The sequence below is a fragment of the Nicotiana tomentosiformis genome, chromosome 3 (assembly GCF_000390325.3).
Source record: "Nicotiana tomentosiformis chromosome 3, ASM39032v3, whole genome shotgun sequence".
Lineage (NCBI taxonomy): Eukaryota > Viridiplantae > Streptophyta > Magnoliopsida > Solanales > Solanaceae > Nicotiana > Nicotiana tomentosiformis.
In genome coordinates, this window is record NC_090814.1 from 60,720,628 (window position 1) to 60,740,646 (window position 20,019).

At 35.9% G+C, this 20,019-nt stretch overlaps 1 protein-coding gene across 1 annotated transcript; it reads right to left on the reverse strand.

Annotated features, from left to right (window-relative positions):
• Positions 1-4,923: 4,923 nt before the first annotated feature.
• On the reverse strand, positions 4,924-5,556 carry LOC138907880 (secreted RxLR effector protein 161-like). Its single transcript, XM_070198501.1, has one exon. It carries the CDS (start codon positions 5,554-5,556, stop codon positions 4,924-4,926), a length of 633 nt encoding a protein of 210 aa, XP_070054602.1.
• Positions 5,557-20,019: the final 14,463 nt, after the last annotated feature.

A 20,019-nucleotide genomic window follows, 5' to 3' on the forward strand; every position in this document is an offset into this window, starting at 1 on the left:
GAATTGGAGGATAATTCGTGTTTTTAGCGCTGTTTGATATGAGTTGAAGGCTCGACTAAGTTCATATTGTATTTTAAGACGTGTTGGTATCATTGGTTGAGGTCCCAAGGGCCTCGGGTTGATTCCGGATGGTAAAGGGATCGAGTTTGGGTTTGGAAGAATGCTGGAGCTGCTGTCATCTGGTGTAACCGCACCTGCGAGGTTTTGGCCTTAAGTGCGGAGCCACAAAAGCGGCCAGAGGGTCGCAGAAGTGGTAGTTGGGCTGAGGGGGAAGGCCGCAGAAGCGACATGTATGTGCGCAGAAGCGCATGCGTAGAAACGCTTGTTGCCCGCATAAGCGAGGGATGTTGGTTTGAGATAGAGCCGCATTTGCGATGGAACTTCCGCAGATGCGGAGCTGCAGGAGCGGCTAGAAGGCCGCAGAAGCGGAAGGTCATCTCGGCAGAAGGTTTTTATAAAAAAAGGGATTTGGCCCATTTTTCTCCTATTTTTCACTTGGTTGGGTGATATTTGGAGAGCTTCAAGGGGAGATTTTCATCATCTATGTCAAGGTAAGTGATTCTCACCTATTGCAAGTTAAATACTTGGTTTCTATTTGGATTTAAACATGAAAATTTATAGAAATTCGGGGTTTTGAAGAAAAACTTAGAAATTGGTATTTTTGGATTTTGACCACAGATTTAGGCATGGAATTGAAAATAAATTATATATTTGAGTTTGTGAGGTTATAGGTAATGACTATCTTCGAATATTTTTGGAATCCGGGCACGTGGGTCCGAGGGTAATTTTTATCGACTTTTCAAGCGGAGTTGAGAATTTGTCTAAATTGATTTGTTATGAGTATTAGAGTATATTTTTATTGGTTTGCACATTGTTTGACTCGTTTTCGAGCAACGGACATCGGTTTGAGGTGTTAGAGGGATTTAGTGCCGGTTATAGAATTTCGGAGCGAGGTAAGTCTCCTGTCTAACTCTGTGAGGGAAAAATTACCCCTAGGTATTGTATATTGGTGTGTGCTAGTTGTTGCGGGGGCTACGTACGCTCGAGGTGACGAGAGCCCGTACGTAGCCACATTCATGTTATTATCCGGGTAGGCTTAGGTTTACATCATGCTAAAGTTGTACTATTTGAGCAATCTCTTGCTTACTAAATTCTTCTGTTTTACATTACTACTTGAGACCAGACTTTCTATTGTAGAGATTTCACAAGTTCATGATTAGTCACCGAATAATTTTACTCCTCTTACGACATGTTTTCGCGATACATATGTTTCATTGAAAGGTTTTTGTTAAAGAAATTACAACTCACACGTTTATTCGTGAGTGGGGTCAAGGACCTGTCAAAGCTCCTTATTGTAATGGGATCGGGCCGATCGCCTCGGCAGGATTATGTGCTTCTTATTCTAATGGGATCGGGTCGTTCGCCTCGGCAGGATTTATGTACCACACTCTCATGGGAGCTGGCCGTTCGCCTCGACAGTTTAATAGATACATCTATGGTTCGTGCCGTTCGACTCTCGGTAGTGTACAATTTATTATTTATGTTGGATCGGGCCATACGCCTCGGCATTTCTATAAAAATAACCTCATGGAATCGTGCGTAATATTTGGCAAGAAACCAGAGTATCTGTGAGTCTTTCCCTGATTCGAATTATAACAACCTATTTAGTTACATATATATACTCCGGTTGAGGAGAAATTGCTAATTAAGAGCTTGAGTTTATTGTAAGGAGGATAATTGTACCAATGGTTTACAGTTGATTATTTCATTTATTTACTTTGTCTCATATTTGTTCACCTCCTTACTGTACCCGATATTATTGGACTACTAGTGAGTGTCGATGTCGACCCCTCGTCACTACTTTTCCGGGGTTAGGCTAGATACTTACTGGGTACACGTGAATTTACGTACTCATACTATACTTGCTGCACAATTTTGTGCAAGTACTTTTATGTCCGGTGGTTTTTCGGGCACGGATGCACGGATGATGCAGGGACTTGCCGCGAGCTGCATTTCAGGTTACGATCCGCAGCCAGCAGAGTCTCCTCCAGGGTTATTTGTATTTTTTCTGTTTAATTTGTATTCCGGACAGATGCTATAAATTTTACTTCCTAGATGATGCTCATGCATTTGTGACGCCGGGTTTTGCGGGTACTTATGAGTTGTTCAGTATTGTAATTGGAAAAATATTATTATTTACTCTGTAAATTTTATTTCTAATTATTTAATTAAAGGAAAATTTTGATTTCAAAATACTAAAATGAATAATCAAGCACTTCTTGTTTTATTGATTGTAATATTTGTGGATAAATCATTGATATTCGTCAGCTCGATCTAATAATTAAATATTTTTCTCTCTCTTCTTCTTTTTCTTCTAAGTTCTAACTACTACCAACATCCCCTCTAGTTCGTTAAATTACGACAAAGAACTGTCATTCATTGCAAATGGATGCTTTTGGTGGGGAATATCAACTTGAAATATCAACTTTATTTTGAAATTTGTATTAGAATGGGGAGATCACGTAGTATTAGAAATTTTGAAATATCAACTTGATTCACTTTATTTAATTTAGTTGCTTTGGAAACGTTGTGTATATTTAATTTCAGTATCAAGAGGTCATGTAATTTCCACAATGTAAAAAGTAGTAAGTGAGTTTTATGTATTCGTAACAAAGAATGGGGTAATTCTATTGTAACCTTACTTAATTGATAGTTGGGCTTGATCATGTACATAAACATGTATGGTTAAACAAATTTCTTAAGTGGTGGCTAATTAAGTTTCATTGAAACAATACAAATTGACCAATAAAAGTTCCTCTTCCTTATTAACCATTTGACTTGCAGTCTAATAGTATTATTCTAATTCCCATCCCTTGATAATGATGTTCAGGTCCATCTTTGGATTTAATCCATTTCAAAGCATTCTTTCTTTATCACATTCATGATAACCCCACTACCCTAAAAAGCCTAGTATACCTAGGTCATAGTACTTAATTAGTTAATTACCATTCATTATAAATAAGCAAAAAAATTGGTATATGTATATTTCTGAATTTATAAAACTTTGGCAAATATTTGCAAGCAAATGCATTTAATTTGTTATTGCGTAATGGTTCACACGTCACAGTGTTGATTTTGATAGAAATTTGCAAGTCACTTATTGAATTTAAATGGTAAAAAATTAAACAGAGAATATATCTTGTTATTAGGAATTTATAGTAGTTATCACAAAAGGTGAGATGAATATTATGTTTTCGCCTTAACGATAAATATCGGTTTCGAGTCTTGCATGTGAATGAGAAAAGATATATCTTGATATATACTGGTATCGAACACCACCCCGCTTCGATTCGTTTGCTTTCCTTTTTTCACTCCGAAAGAAAGAAGAAAATCTTGCTTTGCCTCTTTCCTTCTTTGCTAATTGAAAGCTAGACTCACACGTCTGCTTATGAAAATTATGGCCTCCTCACTTGACCTTCTTTCTAGCCTTTTATTTTGATTTGAAATAGCACGATGCTTAACAAATGTAATTGGAGTTTGTTTTGGGGCTTACAGAAGTTCATGTTGGATTATATATCGCATCGGAAGCAATTTCAGTATCATATTCACTTATAAATTAAACAATTAGCACATACGGAGATTATGCGAGTTACCTCTTGAAGCGTGAACAAATCTGATTAATCTCGATCTCCAGTTCCAGAGTAGCAGGACCGCGATCTCAACAAAACGTTCCGCAGTCTTCTACTATGTTACCCAAATAATATCCGAAAAGAGAGAATTTCAGGTGAGTGAAATTCCAAGGCAAAAACCGAGTCCAAAAATATGGGATATGTATATCCACGTTTTTAAGGTTAAAACCCTTTTCCAAAACCTATTAGGATTTCTTCTTCCACTAAGGAAATATTTTCTTTATTTTCTATTATTTAGGCATAGTAGGGACCACATAATTTAATTAATAAGGCTCCCTATTATGGAATTAATTTCGAAATTCGAAATTAATTTCTACCATAATAAATCACGAATTATTCCACTAAAAATTCGTAATTGCACTCCTTAGTTCAATTTTAAAATTCTTCCATAAAATCTTATTTAACTCCACATGTTAAGATTCAGATACTAATCAATCAAATTAAATTACTGACAATTTAATTTATTGATTACTTCCTTTAGACTTTCGCTTAACTTATTTCGTGTGTCGGATATAAAATCCATCGGCCGGGTTTATACATGAAAACTTATAAGCTTTCATAAAAGAATATCATCAATCTCTAAAATCGAGACATGGATTCTGTCAACTAATTATTACTTCGCCAATATATATCATTATTGTCCAATTTACCAGGCTTATTGACCCACGAAAGAATCTCGCATTTTAATAAATCAAAACAATAAATGACAAACACAACTAATAATAATTATATCAAGATTAATAGTATAAGTACATTGAATGGACTAGAGGAATTATTTTATTAAGTCAGTATAAAATACTTATCTCTACTTGATCCGTTCAATACATACAAAATGTACTAGCACAAGAAGTCGGAATTAAACCATTCCCATAATCAAGATAAATTTTATTTAATCTTGTGCTACAACCATTCCGATAGTTTGTCTAATTCCATCATTAGATTGTGAACATAAACTTTATGACTTATAAAACCGGTGATTTAATCTTCCGTGTATAAGCTAAACTTTATACACTAAATCATCTACTATATAAGCAAAGGACACACAGACAAACACATGATCTATTTAAAATAAAAACTTTATTGAATTGAATAAATAAATAAATAATTATTCCATAAAAAATACTATAACAATACGCATGGTTTATAGTATATCCTAACAATCTCACACTTAGACTCATAACCATGCGTCTACAATTCTAACACTCATTCTGTCTACATGCCTATCAAAAGTCTTCTATGGCAAGCTCTTAGTAAACGGGTCCGCCAAGTTCTTCTCTGACGCAATCTTGGTGACTACTACATCCCCTCTTTGCACTATCTCACGAATTAAATGATATTTACGCTCAATGTGCTTTGCTCTTTTATGGCTATGTGACTCCTTTGAATTTACAATCGCACCACTATTATCACAATAAAGTGTTATTGGTGCTTGAATCGAGGGAACCACTCCCAACTCTCTTAGGAAGTTCCCGAGCCAAACTGCCTCTTTGGCTGCCTCAGAGGCTGAAACATATTCGGCTTCCATGGTGGAATCAGCAACACAAGTTTGCTTGATGCTCCTCCAACTTATGGCTCCACCTCCTAGATTAAACACATTTTCTGAGGTAGTTTTTCTAGAATCTCTATCTAATTGTAAATTCGAATCAGTGTACCCAATAGGCGCAAGGGCATCCAAATGGTAGACTAGCATATAATCCCTAGTCCTTTTCAGGTACTTGATTATATGCTTAACCGCTGTCAAATGCTCTCTCCTAGGATTAGACTGAAATCTTCTAACAACGCCCACGACAAAACAGATATCGGGTCTAGTACATAACATGGCATACATCAGACTCCCCACACCAGATGCATAGGGGACCGCCTTCATCTTCTCTATCTCTTCATCAGTTTTATAAGACTAATCTTTGGATAGAGAAATTCCATGCCTGAAAGGGAGAAATCCTTTCTTGGAATCATGCATGCTAAACCTGGAGAGTATTGTATCAATATAAAGAGGTGGGGATAAGCCTAATATCCTTTTCTTGCGATCTCGCAAGAGCTTGATCCCAAGGATATGAGCCGCTTCTTCCAAATCTTTCATATCGAAGTGCATGGACAACCAATGCTTAACTGAACCCAATATGCCCACATTATTTCCTATGAAAAATATATCATCTACATATAATATTAAAAATTCCACTTTGTTCCCATCCCACTTCTTGTATACACAAGACTCGTTAAGCTACTGATCAAATCCAAAAATTTTAATTGCCTTGTCAAAACAAGTGTTCCATGCCCTAGATGCCTGTTTCAGTCCATAAATGGACCTTTTAAGCTTACACAACATATGTTCCTTGCCAGTTTCCACGAAACTGTCTGGTTGTATCATCACTCATCAAGACTTCCATTAAGGAAAGCTGTCTTGATCATAATGAGCAACAATGGATAAGAGAATCCTAATAGACTTAAGCATGGCTATCGTCGAGAAGGTTTCCTCATAATCGATCCCTTCTTTCTGAGTAAACCCTTTCGCTACAAGTGTTTGCACTTTTCCATTTTCACCTATTTTTTTCTTATAGATCCACTTGCATCCAATGGGTTTAACCCCATCAGGTGGTTCTATGAGATCCCAAACTTAATTATAGTACATAGACCACATCTCTAATTTCATAGCAGCAACCCACTTATCAACATCTTTATCATGTAGTGCTTGGTCGTAATTGACAGGTTCGGAAGTTGGCTCTTCGGGGATCCTATCGTATGATTCTCCCAAGAGTGTATAACGAACTGGCTGTCTTATTTCTCTCCCACTACGACTACGCACTACATCAGTTGTAACTACATCATTATGATCTTGTGGTTGAACCACATCATTATCAGGAACCTGAGTCTTCATGCTATCCACAGGGATATCAACGACTTCATCCTGTTGTGCAGTTTGTTCAACAAAACTGCCACTACTTTGTGGCAGTATGACTTCGGGCACTTGTTCTTACGGGACATCAAGTCTATTGACATTTCTCCCACTACTAAAATGCAATGGCATGTCAAAATCGACTTCCGGGGTTTGCATCTGGTCGTTTTGTTTTTCAGATAACTGAGTTTTCATTCCTTTGCTAAGTTCCTGTAAAATAAGTTTACTTTTAGGAACATGGTTCATCAAATAGTCCTCTTCAAGAAACTTGGTATTTATGCTAACAATTACCTTATTTTCTTTAGGACAATAGAATAAACCGCTTTTCGTCCCTTTTGGATAGCCCACAAACACACATACATCCATTCTCGCCTTCAATTTATCTGTTTTCCCTTTTCGCACATGTACTGGACAACCCCAAACTCGAATATGCCACAGACTAGGCTTGCACCTAGTCTACAATTCTATAGGGGTCAAAGGTACTGACTTTGAAGGAACTAAATTCAGAACGTAGTTTGCTGTTTCTAAGGCATGTCCCCAAAAGGATGAAGGCAAACTAGAATAACCCATCATTGATCTAACCATTTTCATAAGAGTCTATTTCTTCTTTCAGCTACACCATTTTTTTGTGGTGTTCCAGGTACAGATAATTGAGAGGTAAGTCCACATTCTGATAAGTAACTAACAAATTCCGCAGAGAGGTACTCCTCACCACGATCAGATCGTAGTGTCTTGATATATTTATTATGTTGCTTTTCAGTCTCTCTCTTAAATTATTTGAACTTTTAAAAACATTCAGACTTTCGACGCAATAAATAAATATATCCATACTTTGAGTAATCATCTGTGAAAGTCACAAAATACTCAAAACCACCTCTTGCTTGGACATTTATTGGATCACACAAATCAGAATGAATTAACTCTAATTTATCACTTGCTCGATTTCCTTTTGAGGGGAGATTTCGTTTTGTCATTTTTCCTTCTAAACAAGATTCACAAATCTGTAACCACTTTTAATGAACTTAAAGGTCTATCCTTGACCAACCTTGAAATTCTGTTTAGATTTATATGACCCAAACGCAAGTGCCATAAATTTGTTTCACTCAATTCAGAAGAACGCTTTCTCTTATTTGATAAATCAATATAATTCAGTTCTTTAGGTTATAACAGTTTAGGAATAGAATCAACAATAAAAAGACCATTAATCAATGTAGCCGAAGAGAGATAACATTTATTATGACTAATAACACATTTATCAATATCATAAAAATTAATGTCATAACCATCTCTCATAGAGCTAGAAACCGAAATTAAATTCCTTCTAACGGAAGGTACATATAATGTGTCCTTTAAAGCTAATACTATATTACTACCAAATGAAATTCTAATATTTCCTAATGCTAAAGTTAGGGCTGCCGAACCATCTACTTGATAAACATTGATTTCTCCTCTAGTTAGCCGCCACGTTACCTGAAACCCTGCAAATAAGTGCAGACATGATTAGTGGCTCCCGAATCTACACACCATGACATGGTAGAAACAACCGCTAAAAAAGTTTCAACGACAAGTAGTTGTAAATCACCTGATTTATTATTCAGCTTGGCTAGATAAGTCGGACATTGCTTCTTATGATGCCTAGGCTTCTTGCAGTGATAACACTTGCCCTTAGGCTTTTTCACACCAGCAATTGCGCCATAAACAGATGGCTTTTGAGCCTTTTTCTTCTTCTGCCCGCCTCTCAGCTTAGAAGAAGAACGTATCTCAAAATTCAGTGCCACAGGAGAAGCTTTACCGACTGCAGCTCATTCAACAATTTCGTAAGTTACAAATCCATTTTGTTCATATTATAATTCAGGCAAAATTACTGAAAACTGTCAAACAGAGTCTGCAGGATCATCTCAACCTGCATATCCTTATCAATTTTAGCTCCAAGGACCTCCAGCTCATTAGAAGACTCATCATCTTCAGAACATGGTCCCTAACAGATGAACCTTCAACCATTTTGGTGTTTAGGAGAGCTTTCATGGTAGTATGCGTAGCCGCACGATTCTGGTCTCCAAACATCTCTTTGATATTTTCGAGAATGTCATAAGCAGATTCCATAGACTGATGCTGATGTTGCAGAACATTTGACATAGATGCAAGAATGTAACACCGCGATATCTCATCAACCTTAACCCATTTTTGGTAAGCTTTATGTTCATCATTCGTAGCATCATCTCCAGATTTTTTTGGACACACCTCATCGAGCACAAATTTATACTCTTCAGCAATTAGGACAATATCCAAGTTTCGTTTCCAATCAATATAATTCAGACCCTCAAGTTTGTTTTAAGTAAGAATAGCAGTAAAGGGATTGAAAGAGTCATGGTTAATATGAGAGACAATTAAATAAATAGATCAAAATTAGTCATGTTTTATTGAATATTAAAATTCAAAACACACTACATATATATAATCCATGCACCTTGAACAACAAGTTTCGATGGGAAAAGAGCTATTCATGCAATATGCATATGTAATGACAGATTATTCACTCCATGAATTTAAACAGACCTTACTCAGATGGAGAGTAAAATGTTAATTTAAGTCAAGTGAATATCAACATTCAATATACCAGTTCCATTGAACCAACATGCATACTCAGATGGAGAGTAAATATAAGTAAACAAAAACTAGTATTACCTAGTGATTATCTATAATGAGTTTATCCGATAAGGAAAAAGACCTACGTCAACGTGTAAAATTATTATATCACCAGAATTTAACCCCGGAATCCATAGGAAACGATCCCTACTACCACCAGATTAAAACAACATAAAAAAATTGAAATAATTCCAAATATTTTGAAAAACGCCCAAAACACCATCTAAACGACCACGAAAGCCCAAAAAACTGTTTACGTCACGAGAAAAATAGATGAGTATTGATCACTGGGCCATTTCGCATGGACCTGCCAAATTTCAAGTCAATCGGAGTCCGTCAACAGATTGACCTCCGATTTTCTGGCCAATTCGGCCTAATAGTAGCTTTTGCATTTTCCTCGGATTAACGAAATATTTAGATTATTATAATCAAATATCATCAACAATAAGCATGTATTACATGATTTTCAGAATAATCAAAATTCTCGGAACAAATATTCATGCTCAAAACAATGCAGTTTTACATCAAAACAATCTTTGCATGTAATTCAAAACTTGCATATTTACATGATGCTCCTTTTCATGTTCATCCTAATTATCTAATTAGACGTGAGTAGGATTTGATACCAATTGTTGGATTATATATCGCAGCGGAAGTAGTTTCAGTATCATATTCATATGTAAATTAAACAATTAGCACATATGGAGATTATACGAGTTACCTCTTGAAGCGTGAACAAAGCAGATTAATCTCGGTCTCCAGTTCTAGAGTAGCAGGACCGCGATCTCAGCAAAATATTCCACAGACTTCTACTGTATTACCCAAATAATATCCGAAAAGAGAAAACTTTGGGTGGGCGAAATTCCAAGGCAAAAACTGAGTCCAAAAATATGGGATATATATAGCCACATTTTTTTTAGGTTAAAACCCTTTTCCAAAACCTGTTAGGTTTTCTTCTTCCACTAAGTAAAGGTTTTCTTTATTTTCTATTATTTAGGCACAATAGGGACCACATAATTTAATTAACAAGGTTCCCTATTATGGAATTAATTTCAAAATTCAAAATTAATTTCTACCATAATAAATTATAAATTATTCCACTAAAAAATCATAATTGCACTCCTTAGTTCAATTTTAAAATTCTTTCATAAAATCTTATTTAAATCCCCATGTTAAGATTTAGATACTAATCAATCATATTAAATTACTGATAATTTAATTTATTGATTACTGCCTTTAGACTTTCGCTTAATGTATTTCATGTGTCGGATACTGTTACGACCCCAAAATCTAACTAGATGTGATGGCACCTAACCTCACCCGCTAGGTAAGCCAAATAATAACAATCCGTTCAATTAATATTTAACTGACTCTAATGCACTCCCCAAGGACTGGTAGTACAAATCATGAGCTTCTAAGATTAGAATATACAAAGCTGGTGTGAAATAAAATACATCAGCTATTTGAAATATACATGAACAAATTAATAATTTTGGAGCTACCAAGATCGAGAGGCAGCTATGATCAGATCGCAGGTAGATTTTTCCATGTCAGCTCTTGCCATGCACAGCAACATCAACATCAGGAATCTGCACGCAAGGTGCAAAAGTGTTGTATGAGTACAACCGATCTCATGTACTCAATAAGTAACAAATCTAACCTTAGGTTGAAAATAGTGACGAGCTAGAACAAGGGTTAGAATCCAACTCCAATAACCAACAACAGTTCATAACAATATAATTTAAAGCAGCACAAGTAATAACTCAATAATAACATGCTATGCTCGTATGCAGTTTTGGAAAATAAATATTTTCTTTTCAAGTATAACCATAAAACTCAAATGTTTTGCCGAAAGTCACCGAAAATATGAGAAAGTCTGAAATCTATAATTTTTCTCAAAAACTTTAATGACAGATAAGAAATCTCATTATCAGATAACATGAGGAAAAATACTTCTTTTTGCCTACATATCAAGCATGTCTAATGCAATGCAGCATAATGATGAACTCATGTACTCACACTCTCAGAGTACTTAATCTCACAATATTGTATATGGCCAATTCAGCCCAAGGAAGATCCATCCCATATATATATATATATATATATATATATATATATATATATATATATATATATATACATACATAATAACTGACATTCAGTCACTCAGTACTGTACAGGGCCAATCCAGCCCAGGGAACTCCATCCCAAATATAATAAATAATTCGGGCAAGTTCCATGCCTAGGGAAATTATAAATAAATAAGGCAACTCCATGCCATGGGAAGTCCATCCCAAATATAATATCATTTGTGCTCACTGTGAGGAGTGCAGACTCCAGAGGGGCTCTTTCAGCCCAAGCACTATAATTCGCACGGATAACTCACGTGTTGCACGGACAACTCATGTGCTATAGTATAATATCTAGATCTGCACGGATAACTCACGTGATATAGTATCAATATCTGGATCCGTACGGATAACTCACGTGGTGTACGGATAACTCACGTGCTATAATAAGCCAATCTGGCCTGTTGCGACGTGCAACCCAATCCCATAATAATATAGCCTATAAGGCCTGCTGCGGTGTTCAGCCCGATCCATATAATAATAGAGTATATAAATCCAATATGGCCGGTTGCGGCGTGCAACCCAATCACATAATTATCCTCACAATCAGGCCCTCGGCCTCACTCAATCATCAACCTCTCCAGTCTTTCCGGCTCACAATATTATGAAACTACCCCAAAATGATGATATGATATATCAATAAATAACAACATAGATTGAGATATGATATGCAATGAATGAATATGACTGTGTATGAAATTATAGTTTAACATATAATTCGATAGCAAAAATGACCTCAGTGGGTCCCAATAATACCAACATTTGCCTAAGCATGATTTCTAACATGAGTCACAACTCAGTTTCTCTAACACATAAAAATACATGGAAAAATACAAGTTAATTGACTATACAACTCTACAGAATCATCCGAGTCTCAATTTCTACGGTGCACGCCCGCACGCCCGTAACCTAGCATGTGTGTCTCCTCCAAAAAATTCACATAACACGTATAATTAGGGTTCATACCCTCAGCTCTAAGATTAGAAATGTTACTTACCTCGAACAAGCCGAATCCGATGCCGACCAGGCTAATCAGTACTTCGAAAATTCCATTCCGTGCTTATCAATCTCCAAACGCCTTCCTATCTCCTAAATTCAAGCCAAACGATCCGTATCTATTCAAACAACGTGGAAATTAATCACAATGTACTCCAATGCTTACAATTTAATAATTTATAAAAAATTTCAACTCCGCTCGAAAAGTTGACAGTGGGGACCACATCTCAAAATCTGACGAAACTCACAAAATCTGACAACCCATTCAATTACGAGTCTAACCATACTAGTTTCACTCAAATTCGACTCCGAATCGACATTCAAATCCCAAAAATTTGTTTTATGAAATTTCTACAATTTTTCCCAAATTTTCATCTCAAAATACTAATTAAATGATGAAAACAATGATATATTCATGTATGTTAACCAAATCCGAGTTAGAATCACTTACCCCGATGAATTTCTTTAAAATCCCACGAAACGTCGCCACAAATCGAGCTCTCAAAGTTCAAATATGAAATAATGCTCTAACCCTCGTTCATATAGTACAAAATCTGATCTCCCATTGGGCTAACCGTAAATTTTTGTGCGGTCCGCACATTCCAGGTTCTACGGCCGCACTTCAGCAACCACTACACTACCAAGTTTCAGTAAATTGACCATAACTTTCGGTAGAAATGTCCAAATGATAATTAGTTTACTTTATAAAAATTAGACTCAAAGAGTTACAACTTTCGATTTTGGATCATCTCCAATTTCCTTGTAGATTAAAAGATATAAGCTTCCGAAGTCGGACCATCGAACTTGCAGAATTCCTTTTCTGCGGCCGCAAGAGGAATTCTGCAGTCCGTAAGAGGATTTCTGTGTTCCGCAATTCTCCTCTGTGGTCCGCAATTTTCCCCTAAGATCCGCACATGAATCTTTGTCTCAACACTCCAAAATGTGCCCCCGCACTCCTACTGTTTCCAGAACATCATTAGAGTGTCGAAATGCCCAAACTCGCTCAAAACTCGCACCCGAACACACCCGAGCAACTCAAGACCCCATCCGAATATAACAACAAGTCCCGTAACATAACACGGACCTACTCGAGGTCTCAAATCACACCTAAGAAAGATAAAAATACAAACCGCTCATCGATTCAAGCATAAGAACTTATAAACTTCTATATTTCACATTCGATGTCGAAACCTATCAAAACACGTCTGATTGACCTCAAATTTTGCACACAAGTCCTAAATGACTATACGGACATGTTCCAACTTCCAAAATCGAAATCAGACCCCGATATAAAAAATTTCACTCCTAGTCAAACTTATGAACCTTCCAAACCTTCAAATTTCTAACTTTCGCCGATTAGTGTCGAAATATTCTAGAAATATCCAAATGAAATTCCGGGAATACGCCCATATCCAAAATTACCATTCGGACCAAACGGAATCATCAAAACTCAGTTTCGGAGTCGTCTACACATAAGTCAACATCTGATTAACATTTCAAATTAAGCTTTAAACATTGAATTTCATTCTTCCAAACTAACTCCGAAATACCTGAAAACCAAAACCGACAATTCACACAAGTCATAATACATCATATGAAGTTATTCAAGACTTCAAATAGTAGAAATGAGCGTAAATGACCAAAACGACATGTCGGGTTGTTACAGATACAAAATTCACCGGCCGGGTTTACACATGAAAACTTATAAGCTTTCATAAAAGAGTATCATCAATCTCAAAAACCGAGACATGGATTCTATCAACTAATTATTATTTCGCCAATGTATATCATTATTGTCCAATTTACCAGGCTTATTGACCCACGGAAAAATCTCGTCTTTTAATAAATCAAAACAATAAATGACACACATAACTAATAATAATTATATCAAGATTAAGAGTAAACATACATTGAATGGATTAAAGAAATTATTTTATTAAGTATGTATAAAATACTTATCTCTACTTGATCCGTTCAATACATACAAAATGTACTAGCACAAGAAATCGGAATTAAACCATTCCCATAATCAAGATAAATTATATTTAATCTTGTGCTACAACCATTCCGATGGTTTGTCCAATTCCATCATTAGATTGTGAACATAAACTTTATGACTTATAAGAATCGATGATTTAATCTTCCGTGTATAAACTAAACTTTATACACTAAATCATCTATTATATAAGCAAAGGGCACACAGACAAACACATGATCTATTTAAAATAAATTTTTTATTTAATTGAATAAATAAATAAATAATTATTCCATATAAAATACTATAACTATACGCATGATTTATACTATATCCTAACAGGTCGTACAAAGAAGATTTGTAGGAGTGAAGTTCCCATCTCTTAGGCCATATGTCTCTTGACAGGTAAAAAAAAAATGAATTTACTGTAGTTTCTTCTTTCAAATAAGCTACACACCTCACTGGCATGTTGTCTAAAAACAGCCACGCGTTAGTAAAAACTAAGAAATAAATAGATGAAATTACATGTTGAAGAAAAAACAACAATTGACTTCCAAGTGATTGCGAACCTTATGCCCTTGAACTTGAAGGGAAAAAGAGGAGAACAAAATACAAGGAGAAGATGATAGTTTCTTGCAATCTACGTCTTTGCTAATCCTTTTTAATTATTACTCATTTGCTATTCGTTAGTCATGCACCTAATAGGTTTTAATTTGGACGTGAAAAACAAGGAAGCTTTTGAGGAATTTTGATAAAAGTGATTGATCTGAGTTGTTAGACAAATGCCATCTAAGTAAAAGGATAGAGATCATGAAGATAATAATATAACCAAAAGGGATTCCACGCTGTTGACTTGGTCACTTGGTTAAGCATACTGTAGTGTGTACTGAATTTTTCTCTGTCCGTCTTAATGTATGTGATATTATGATTGGGTACGAATTTAGAAAAAATTCTTAAACAATAAATTATAGATATTTGTATGGTAATAAACAATATCATTCAAAATAAAATAAAAAATTTAAAATTAGAGTTATGCAACATCCTTAAGAAGGAGGAGACATACGCTAGAGCTTGCTATTGTGCACCAACTTCCATGCCGCGTAAGAAATGGCAGATAGTCTGACTGCCGACGCATGATCTCTAAGGCACCACCGCTGTAGAAAATCCAGGAAACTACGTCGATAGAGGAAGAGGAAGCTATACTAGTTTTGGAGACGGGAGTGGATACACTTGTAGCTGTTAGAAAGCTGGAATTCTCTACTGATCATTTACCTGCAATATTTCATTCATCTATGGACAACATATCATAGCAAATAGGAAGGGAATGTGGAACCAACTGAGAGCTATACATAGTATTCTGAGTAGTCATTGACTTATACTTGGTGATTTCAACACCTTGCTAACTATGAAAGGTAGAATTAATGGGGCTCCTGTCCATATAATGGAACTATAGACTTTCAATGTTGTGTAGATGGTTTGGGTTTAGGCCAAATTACTAGAATAGGTTGCAGTTGCTCTTGGTGCAACAAAAGAGATGCTGGTAAAATAATATACATCCATATTGATTGGGTCTTTGAAAATGTAGAATGGTTCCTTAAGTTTGGCAGTATTAAAGCTATATATATGAACCCTGAATGCTCAGACCATTCTCCTATTGTACTTGATACTAAAGTGACAACCAAAAGGACTAAGAAACCTTTTAGATTGTTACATGTTCTGGTGAAACAAGAGAGTTACAAATAAAAGGTACACACAATATGGGGGCTTAAAGGCATGACATACTATATTTGTAATATGGAGCAAACTAAAAGAGATTGAGATGCAAACCAGAGGCATGGCCATAGAATTTTCCTCTCTGGAGAACAAATTGAATAATCCGCAGGTGAAACTGAAAGATGTGCAGGATAGTCTTAATGCTTACCTGTTTAATCCCCAACTAATAAATGAAGAAAGGGAATCTATCATAGAACCACCTAAATGGGAAGCAATACAAGAGAAGGAACTGAAACAAAATTCTGGAGCTACTTGGATTGCCTGTGGGGATGTACACTCTAAATTCTTCCATGACCACTTGAAGGCCATACAAGCCAGAAATAGAGTGCCCAACATCTTGACTGAGAAAAACCTGAAAATTACAAACCTGAGCAGATATAGAAGGAATTCATTCAATTACTTCAGACCTTACCGGGGGAAGTTGCACAAGAACTATCTTCTATTGATCCGAATATAATTAGAGATGGACCTTGCCTTACCTTGATCCAACAGCAACAGCTGCTAAAACCTGTTAGTAAGGATAAAATCCTACGGGCTTTTAGGAACATGCACACTGACAAAGACCAGGAATAAGTGGGTTCCCAGTTAAGTTCTTCAAAGAATTTTGGCCATTAATTAGAGAGGATATTATCATAGATATACTCCAGTTCTTTCAGAATGGTAATCTACTTAAGGCTATTAATTTCACAACAATCACCTTAGTGCCAAAGTACCTAATCCTACTTATGTGCTGGATAAACTGGTTGGAGCATCTTAATCAACTTTCATTGAGGGTAGAAATATCCTAGACAATATTATCATAGCTCATAAGTTGATCAAAGATTATACTCAGAAGAATGACCATTCTTGAAAATAGTGCTATTGGAATATGGGTGTAACGACCCGGCCGGTCGTTTTGAGTATTACAGTCTCGTTCCCCCATTTACTGTTCAATTTGTGCTTTAGAGTTATTATGTGACTTGTAGGGGTAATTGGTTCGGGTCATGTGAGGTTTCAAAATGAATTGAGACACTTAGTCTCAAGGATGGAAACTTAAGTTGAAAAGGTTGATCGAATGTTGAATTATGTATAAACCATCCCGTAATAGAGTTTTGATGATTCCAATAGCTCCGTATGGTGATTTTGGATTTAGGAGCGTGTCCGGAAAATTATTTGAAAGTCCGTAGTTAAATTAGGCTTGAAATGGCTAAAATAGAAATTTAAGTTTGGAAGTTTGACTGGGGAGTTGACTTTTTGATATCGGGGTTAGAATCCGATTCTGAAAATTGGAATAAGTCCGCTATGTCATTTATGATTTGTGTACAAAATTTGAGGTCAATCGGACGTGATTTGATAGGTTTCGACATCGAATGTAGAAGTTGGAATTTCTTAGTTTCATTAGCCTTGAATTGGGGTATGATTCATATTTTTAGCATTGTTTGATGTGATTTGAAGTTTCGACTAAGTTCGAATGATGTTTTAGGACTTGTTGGTGTATTTGGTTGAGGTCCCGGGGGCCTCGGGTGAGTTCTAGGATGGTTTCAGATCATTTCTTCATGTCTTGCTACTGTTGTTGCTGGTTCTGGTATTGTTCATCGCGAACGTTTAGGTGTTATCGCGTTCGCGTAGAAGGATGTGGGCTGCAGAGTGTTTGTGCTTCGCGTTCGCGATTGGAGCATCGCATTCGCGAAGGGGAAAAACTTGGCATAGGAGATTTTAGCCTTAGCGTTCGCGAAGGGCTGGGGGTTGCATGCATCGCGATCGTGATCGCGTAGAAGGGCGAGGCAGGCTGGGCACCGGCCCATAAGGCCCATAAGGAATTTGGGCAGAATATTTTTTGTGCTTCGCGAACTCGAGGCAATGGCCGCGTTCGCAAAGAAGAAAAGCCTGGGCAGAGAGCTTAATTTCTGAATCTACGATCGTTTTCAACATTTAATTGGTGATTTAAGTAGGAGAATTTTGAAAACTCTCTTGGTTAAATTTGAAGATTTGAGGGTCGAGTTGATGTCGGAATTTGGTAAAATTGGTATGGTTGGAATTTGGTAAAATTGAGTGCAATTTCAGATTTTATTGGAAAATTAGTATTTTCACATGGAATTAATTTCTATAATTTGTGTTGACTGAGTTGAATTAATTGTAACTAGATTCGATGCGTTCGGAGGCCGATTCGCGAGGCAAAAGCTTAGTAGAATAAAGAATTACTCGGTTTTTTGATACCAACTGTCACGACCCGAAATTCCCACCTTCGGACCGTGATGACGCATAATATTTCACTTGCTAGGCAAGCCAACGTTAGAATAATATTATCTATTTTAAAAATAATTTTAATTTATTTATAACAAGGAAACAAATGCAGAAGCAAGGTTTGAAATATAGTGAAATAATCCATAAAAATAACGGTGTCTAAATACCATCCAAGAATTAGTGTCACAAGTGCACGAGCTTCTAGAATAAATACAAATAAAGGTCGAAATAAAATAAAACTGTCTGGAAATAAACACACAGCTAAAGTAAAATAGACGGGGACTTTAGAACTGCGGACGCCATGTATTTATACCTCAAGTCTCCTCTGCTAGCTGAAATCCGAGCAAGTCTATGGTACGCCGCTGGGACCAACTCCAAAATATGCACAAGAAGTGCAGAGTGTAGTATCAGTACAACCGACCCCATATACTGGTAAGTGCTGAGCCTAACCTCGACGAAGTAGTGACGAGGCTAAGGCGGTTCATTTACATTAACTTGTACGTAATATTAATAACAACAACAAATAATAGAAATAAATCAGGTAACTCATTTATAATAATTGAAGCCAACCCAGTAGTCATAATCCATTATTATTTCAACCAATTATGTTGCAGCGTGCAACCCGCTCTCCCAATATTTTCCTTTTAATCAAGTCTGTCATATATTTATTTCAATCAAGTATATATATAGACTTTTAAATAAGTTTGTTGCGGCGTGCAATTTGTTCCCCCAATATTGACTTTTCAATAAGTCTATTGCGGTGTGCAATTCGATTCCCCAATATTGACTTTTAATAAGTCTGTTGCGGCGTACAACCCGATCCTCCAATATTGACTTTTTAATAAGTCTGTTGCGGCGTGCAACCCGATCCTCCAATATTGACTTTTAATAAGTCTATTGCGGCGTGCAACCCGATCCTCCAATATTGACTTTTAATAAGTCTGTTGCGGCGTGCAACCCGATCCTCCAATATATCCATTTCAATCAATTCTTATAGAAAGAATTTCACCAATAAATGCAACAATTAATATAAAATTATAAGACAACAAGCATATAATAATTATGATTTAATTATGAAACAAATAACGACAAATAGCAAATTATTATAGAAATCAGGGAGAAAATATGCAGTTTAATATTTAATATACTAAATGTCGAATAACAATTAAAACACATAATTCAAATAGCATGTAACAATTAATGCATGAATTCAAGAATTAATATTTGACAAAGAATATGAGAGAAATAATTATTATAATAATTAATTTATGATTTAAAATAATTTATGACTTTTCAAGTAAGCAAGCAAACAATTAATTTGACAACGTATAGACACTCGTCACCTTGCCTATACGTCGTTCACATTCCATTCACATAACAAATAATTTAAGGGTTCTATTCCCTTAAGTCAAGGTTAACCACGACACTTACCCCGCTTTGTAAATTTCAATCAATTATTCAACCATAGATTTTTCTTTTAAATTTGTCTCTGAAAGCTTCAAATCTATTCACAAACAATTCGATATATTCAATACTAATCATAGGAATTAATTCCATATGAATTTATAAATTTTCCGGATAAAAACCATAAATTTATTAAAATATTCGGCAGTGGGACCCGCATCTCAAATCCCGGAAAAAATTTATGAAATCCGAACACACATTCCGAGACGAGTCCAACCATACAAAAGTTAT

Excerpts from the sequence above, each read along its gene's own strand:
- LOC138907880 (XM_070198501.1), bottom strand. The coding sequence starts at position 5,556 with ATGAAGGCGGTCCCCTATGCATCTGGTGTGGGGAGTCTGATGTATGCC.